Below are 7,941 nucleotides of genomic sequence, written 5' to 3' on the forward strand. Positions count from 1 at the left end.
CCAGTCATTGTAACTTATTCCTAGAGACGCAGTTCTACAACCCTTGTATCCCTACACTCTTTACTAGTGTAGTACACTATCTCGGGCTCATACAGGCCTTAGAGGCAGTACCTGCCTGGTGCTAGTTATGACAACACGTTCAATAGGTTATCCGTTCATTGTGCTACTGTGCTTTTGGTGCATCAAGGTTGTCACTAAGGTGCTGTAAGCAAAACATGGAGTGACAGCAAGTAAAGTATGATGTAAGTAAGTACATGTATCAGCATTCAAGTAGCAGTCTACCCATAAATTCAAGTAAGCACAGTAATTAAGCAGTAATTAATTATTAATTAAACCGTACGGATACCTGGTTTAGTGAGGGTTATCACAATGGATGATTTTCAGCCATTCGCATATCTAGGGGATATTGTTGACGATGATGTATTAGTTATACCTCCACCACTCAATGACATAGTTATTATAAGTCACCCGGAGGGTAAACATGTAGTCGAGATTATACCTTTGGATGTACTTCCTCTTGCAATGGTGCCTTTCGTCGATCTCGATGAGGATGATGACGACATTGTCCCGGTGATTCCCGTAGAGCATATAGATGATGACTTGGGAGACGGAGATGTTTACGATGTGGTTATCTTAGACATTGCATCACCAGTGGTCTCGGTGATCGACATTTCTTCTGATGCAGATACTGACTCAGATGCTTCCTCTTATGCATCCGTTACTTCGTCTGCACTGCAGGCCATTGGTCTACAACGCAACGCAAACTTTGGGGATGACGTTATGCCAGCAGAGCTAGCCATCCCTGCTCTTGTTCAGGTCCCTGCTGCAAATATGTCTCCTGAGCACATTCGCCTCATGCGCACTGATCATACCGATGAGGCCGGACCATCTGGACATGCCCATATACCACCCAGTGATATGGACCTATACTATCAGCAGTTTCACTCTGTCCCACAGGTCCCTGTCGAGCCTCTTATTGCGCCACACTCTCCACCTCATGTCATGCCCATGACAGATCCATACCACCCATTGTATTACCCATCTGTTACTACCGAGTTATATGCTCGTGTGCTGACTCTCGAGCATCAGAGAGACTTTATTATCCGTCGAGTTCATGAACTCGAGGAGGAGCTTATTCACCTTGAGAGTTTGGTACTTTTGACTCCATCACCACCAGCTCATTCACCACCCCATACTCCACCACCACCACCAGGGTCACCACCATTACCCCCACTACACCTCAGATACCACCAGTTGACTTACCTGCTCGTGTTTTGACACTCGAGCAACATATGATTTTCCTTCACCGTTTGGTTCATGATATGGAGGATAGGGTTTCTCAAGTTTACAGGTCATTGTTCCCGGTTCCACCACCAGTTTTTCCTCCACCATAGACTTTGTGTTTGCAGGTACTTCTTTTGTGACAGGTAGCTATATCAGCGTTTTGTGTACATAGACTCACACCAAGTTTCAAGACAACTGAAAGGCTAAAGACAGCATGGAATGAAGGAAAAATTTTGTCACCTTGTATATGTACTAGTCTAGTAAGACCGGGGGATGTAGCCCGAGTCTATTTTGATTTCCTTTTCAAAAACAATCATGTAATCAGTTGTTAGTTATATATATAAGAAAACTTGGTGTTATCCTTTATGTGCATTTAAATTTTATATGATACATGTTTTGTTGCTTGTATTGTTTGGTCTATTAGCATGACATATGATTTTATTATATTTTTATTAATGTTATAAATGTGTGTTATATACTTAGTAAAAATATTTATTAACAAACCAACGCCTAAACTTAATCGTATATTCTTTTGGAAGAATAATGGCGCCAAGAAGACAACCTCCACGTACACGAACATCTAATCCACCCCCTCCTCCACCAATGCCTACAAATGAGGCGGAATTGAATGCATTAATAGGAGAAAGGGTTTCCCAAGCTATAGCCCTTTATGAGGCCTCACGTGCCGAACACAGCGGTGGCACTGGCGGATCAGGAGGCTAAGGACACGGCGGTACCTCTGGCGGAACCAATACCAATGGTAACATTTAGTTGTTTTGTCACAACTTACCCAATTCCTTTTATAATCTATTCGTGCGTTTCACTGTTTGCTCATTCTTAATCCGTTATTTGTCTATTTCAGGATGCACATTCAAGCAGTTTCTAGACTGCAAGCCACTCAATTATGATGGCACAGGCGGTGCTGTGGCTTATGTGCGTTGGACGGAGAAAACGGATTCCACCATAAGAATGAGCAGATGCTCTATTGATCAGCAAGTCACCTACGTCACTGGCTTGTTCATCAATGAGGCCCTTACATGGTGGAATTTACAAGTGCAAACTTTGGGTGATAGTGTAGCATACGGATTGACAAGGGAAGAGTTGAAAGAAAGGATGAGAGAAAAATATTGTTCCCGTGCTGAACTCCAGAAGTTGGAGAACGAATTTTGGAATCTTACTATGGTCGGATCTAATATTACCGGGTATACACAAAGGTTTCACGACCTGTCTCGTGTGATTCCTTATTTGGTTACACCATAATACAAGCGTATTGAACGCTATATTTGGGGACTTGCTCCTGAGATCCGAAGCCATGTTACTGCAGCAGAACCCATAACTATCACACAGGCGGTAACTTTAGCTGTAAGCCTTAATGAAGACGCGATCCGGATAAAGAAATATAATGTGAAAGGAGATGAGAAGAAAGAATCACATGTTGAGTCTTCCAATGGTGGAAAAAGGAAGTACTCAAATTTCAAGAAGGGAACTCGTAGGAACAACAACTACAACAATAACACCAACCCCAACAACAATACCAACAACAACAACTACAACCGCAGTAACCACAACAACAATAACAGCAACCGTAATCACAACAACCCCAACAATTATAACATAAAACAAGAGAATACTCAGGCAAGGGATGCAAAGGCGTTTGTAGCCACCAATGATACTCGCCCAAAGAAGTACTCAGGTACTATGCCCAAGTGTGAGCGATGCGCATATCATCATGTGGGTAATTGTAGGAAATGTGACAAGTGTGGCAAGCTTGGCCACCGTACCGAGTCATGCTGGGGATCAGGATCAGGAACGGAGAATAGAAATAATAATAAGAATGGTAATGGGCGTGAGCAAGGATGTTTTGGATGCCGAAGCAAAGATCACCTCAAAAGGGATTGCCCTAAAGAAAACCAAGCTCGTGGTCGATCATTTGTGATTGGAGCCAAGGATGCGCGCCAAGACCCTATTGTAGTCACTGGTACGTTCCTCCTCAACAATCATTTTGCATCCACATTATTTGATACTGGTGCCGATTTTAGCTTTATCTCTGTAGAATTTAAAAATACTCTGGGACTAAAATCTAGTAAATTAGATGTCCCATATTCTATAGAATTGGCTAACGGCAAACTAGTAGAATCGGGGGAAGTTGTTACGGAGTGTTCCTTACAACTTGGAGAACAAAAATTCACTATCGATCTCTTACCTATTGAGTTGGGTAGTTTCGATGTAGTGGTTGGCATGGATTGGCTATCCAATAATCGAGCGGAAGTCGTTTGCCACAAAAAGATCATTCGCATACCACTACTGAACGAAGAGATACTGGTGATACATGGAGAGAAGTGCGACACCCCATTATGGATCATCAATTGCATGAAAGCATAGAAGTGCTTAGGGAAAGGTTGTATTGCCTTCCTAGCACATGTTGTGGACAAGAAGGCTGATGGGCCAAAGTTGACAGATATTCCAATAGTAAAAGAATTTCCTGAAGTCCTTCCTGAAGACTTACCAGGACTACCACCTTATCGACAAGTCGAATTTCACATCGATTTGGTACCAGGAGCCGGACCCGTAGCTAAATCTCCATATCGGTTAGCACCTTCTGAAATGCAAGAGTTATCCACACAACTTCAAGAGTTGTTGGATAAAGGATTCATTAGACCGAGCTACTCGCCTTGGGGAGCTCCAGTCTTATTTGTAAAGAAGAAGGACGGAACTTTCAGGATGTGCATCGATTATCGCGAGTTGAATAAACTTACCATCAAGAATCGGTATCCATTATAGAGGACTGATGATATATTCGATCAACTACAAGGGTCGAGCTTATACTCAAAGATAGACTTACGATCGGGGTATCATCAATTACGAATTCAAGAGGAAAGCATACCGAGAACGACTTTTCGGACTCGTTACGGTCATTACGAGTTTCTCGTTATGCCATTTGGCTTAACGAATGCACCAGCGGTCTTCATGGATCTAATGAATCGCGTGTGCAAGCCATATCTCGACAAATTCATCATAGTTTTTATTGACGATATTTTGATATACTCTCGATCGACTGATGAACATGAACAACATTTGAGAACAATTTTGGAGTTCCTAAAGACGGAGAAACTATACGCGAAATTTTCCAAATGAGAATTTTGGATTCGCAAAGTACAATTTCTCGGGCATGTAGTGAACGAGAAAGGCATTCAAGTAGATTCGTCGAAGATAGAAGCAATTAAGAATTGGGAAGCGCCCAAGACTCCTACTGCAGTGCGACAATTTTTGGGCTTAGCGGGATATTATCGGAGATTTATTGAGAATTTTTCAAAGATTGCTCAACCGCTAACTTCTCTTACACAAAAAGACAAGAAATTCGATTAGGGAGAGAAACAAGAAGCAGCATTTCAACTTCTTAAAGACAAGTTGTGCATTGCACCAATCTTATCATTACCCGATGGTACCGATGATTTTGTAGTATACTATGATGCTTCGCATCAAGGTTTGGGTTGCGTACTTATGCAACGTGAAAAAGTTATCGCGTACGCATCTCACCAACTAAAAGTTCACGAAAAGAACTATACCACTCACGACCTTGAATTAGGCGCAGTGGTATTTGCTTTGAAAATATGGTGACATTATCTATATGGTACTTAATGTACTATTTTCACAGATCATAAAAGTCTACAACACATATTCAACCAAAAAGAATTAAATATGCGTCAACGACGTTGGGTTGAATTGTTAAACGATTATGATTGTGAAATCAAATACCATCCGGGCAAGGCGAATGTTGTAGCTGATGCCTTGAGCCACAAAGAGAGAGTTAAAACACTAAGAGTCCGAGCATTTGAAATGACAATTCACACAGATCTTATCACTCGGATTCATAATGCACAACAAGAAGCACTCAAGGAAGAGCATATTCAAGCTGAAACACTTCGAGGCATGGAAAAGCGATTAGTGTCAAAAGAAGATGGAACTTTATACCTTATGGGTCGAATTTGGGTTCCACTCTTTGGAGGCCTTCGAGATGTTATTTTTGAGGAAGCACATAGGTCTAAATACTCGATTCATCCTGGATCGGATAAAATGTACCAGGATTTGAAAGAGTACTATTGGTGGCCTAAACTCAAAGGTGATATCGTGACTTATGTCGGAAAATGCTTAACCTGCGCGAAGATCAAAGCTGAATATCAGAAACCCTCGGGCTTGTTACAACAACCCGAGATTCCCATTTGGAAATGGGAGCAAATATCGATGGACTTCATTACGAAGTTACCCAGGACCTCAAAAGGCCATGGCATGATATGGGTAATCGTCGATAGATTGACAAAGTCCGCACACTTCTTGCCAATTCGGGAGAAGGATAGTACTGAAAAACTAGCGGAACTCTATGTCAGAGAAGTAGTGGCTCGTCATGGGGTACCTATTTCAATCATTTCAGACCGAGATGGTCGTTTTGTTTCTAGAATTTGGGAATCATTTCAACAGGCCTTTGGATCGCAATTAAATCTGAGTACGGCCTTTCATCCTCAAACTGACGGCCAAAGCGAACGGACAATCCAAACACTCGAAGATATGCTTCGTGCGTGTGTTATGGATTTAGGCGGAAATTGGGATACTCATCTACCTCCAGTTGAGTTTTCCTACAATAACAGCTACCATACTAGTATACAAGCTGCACCGTTTGAAGCTCTTTATGGTCGAAAGTATCGTTCTTCGCTATGTTGGGCGGAAACAGGCGATAGTCCGTTAATTGGTCCGGAGCAAGTTCAAGAGACTACGGATAAAATTTTCCAGATCCGAGACCGTATCAAGGCGGCTCGTGATCGACAAAAGAGCTACGCAAACAAAAAGCGAAAACAATTATCTTTCGAGGTCGGAGACAAAGTCTTATTGAAAGTCTCGCCCTGGAAAGGTGTAGCGAGGTTCAGTAGGCGTGGAAAGCTAAACCCACGTTACATTGGACCATTTGAAATCTTAGAAAAGATTGGCACTGTTGCATACAAGTTGAAGTTACCAGATGAACTTAGCAGTGTGCACCACATGTTTCATGTGTCGAATCTTAGAAAGAGTCCAACACAAGATACCGTTATCATCCCTGCGGATGAAATTCACATTGACGACAAACTCTAATTCACCGAAGAACCTGTTGAGGTCATGGACCGGAAGGTTCAGAAAACACGGAGAAGTCGTATATAGTTAGTAAAAGTTCGTTGGAACTCTCGTCACGGACCTGAGTATACTTGGGAACGTGAAGATCAAATGAAAGCAAAATATCCTCACCTGTTTCCGAAGACTCCTACAAAGAATCACAAAGCTCAAATTTCGAGTCGAAATTCTAAATAACAGGGGGAGAATGTGACAATTGCAACTTTCTGGTAAATTACTTACATTTAAAGCAATGAATTACATTATACAAATACGTGATTAGAGTATCCGAAATGCATAATTTCATAATATACATCTTAGAATAATTATGGAATATTCATTTGTGATGCACATGATTCATTTTTAGTGGTTACATTTGAAACAATGTAAACAGTGCATCGAAACAACTAGAATAGTGCCTAGTAAACTAGTGTGCTGACAAAAACTCAGGATCCGCCGAAACTAGTGTAACGATATTTTTAGGACTCAGACGAAAGACCAACATCAATTATACAATAAACCCTACTTGGAAATACAAGGGTTTGGTCTAATATATTACCAATGTCCGATAGCACAAAAACTGTCCCGAAACTGCCAAAAAGCACCAAAAATGACCATTTCAATGTTTTTCCGCAAAAATTCAGCATTTGTATTTTTACTACAAAGTGCAAAATGGGTTGTTTAAACTCAAAATTACATATGAAAATACATAGAGAACATCATATAAATATATAACCGAATGTTTCCCTACAACTTTCATAAGCGAACCTTTCGACTATCTTCTTGCGGAATGAGCGACAAAAGACTATCCGAACTACAATTTGACATATGTAGTGAACTAGTGAACATTATTTTGGTCATTTTCATCCTATCTAGGATCATTCTAAGTCTTGAAATAACTTGAAACATGGTAATACATATAAACCTAAACATTTAAACTTTTTTTTTACCTTTTAACCATAACAAATAATTGCCATTTCAATTTTTGCCACAAAATGACCCCCCCATATGAAAACGTAAACAAGTGCCCCCCCCCCACTCTTTGTTTTTTTTTTAATTTTTTTATTTGATGAATACTTATCCAAAGTTAAGTGGATCATGATGTGGAAGAGTTAGCCATGATGTGTAATGGTTAGTCATGAGGTGGAAGACTTATAACATTGCTGAAGTAAATCACTAACATATTCACCAAGTTCCTACACCTAAATTCACACACACTTAGCAAACTCTTTCAATCTTCATATTTTCATCTTCATATCTTCATATCTCACCAAGAACACCTTCCAAAAACCCACTTCACTTCTTCATGTTTCTTATGATCAACATGGATTTTCATGGAACCTAAGAAGATCTAAAGCATTTGCAAGCTAAATCGAGTCTTTTCATCCATCCAAGAGTCTTCTAACAACAAGATCTTCATCTTCTTTGTTACTAAACATCATCTAGATCATCCCTAGCCTAGAGCTAGAAGTAAGCTTTTAAATTTATTATTTTTTTTTTACTTATTTGTGTTATGATTAT

General features: G+C 40.4%; 1 protein-coding gene across 1 annotated transcript; it reads left to right on the forward strand.

Moving 5' to 3' along the window:
* The first annotated feature begins 1,827 nt into the window (after window positions 1-1,827).
* Window positions 1,828-3,666, forward strand: LOC110931735. The gene is made up of 3 exons (XM_022175118.1): window positions 1,828-2,002; window positions 2,147-2,466; window positions 2,551-3,666. The coding sequence occupies exons 1-3, from the start codon at window positions 1,828-1,830 to the stop codon at window positions 3,664-3,666; spliced, it is 1,611 nt and encodes a 536-aa protein (XP_022030810.1).
* Window positions 3,667-7,941: the final 4,275 nt, after the last annotated feature.

This window comes from Helianthus annuus, chromosome 3, assembly GCF_002127325.2.
Source record: "Helianthus annuus cultivar XRQ/B chromosome 3, HanXRQr2.0-SUNRISE, whole genome shotgun sequence".
Lineage (NCBI taxonomy): Eukaryota > Viridiplantae > Streptophyta > Magnoliopsida > Asterales > Asteraceae > Helianthus > Helianthus annuus.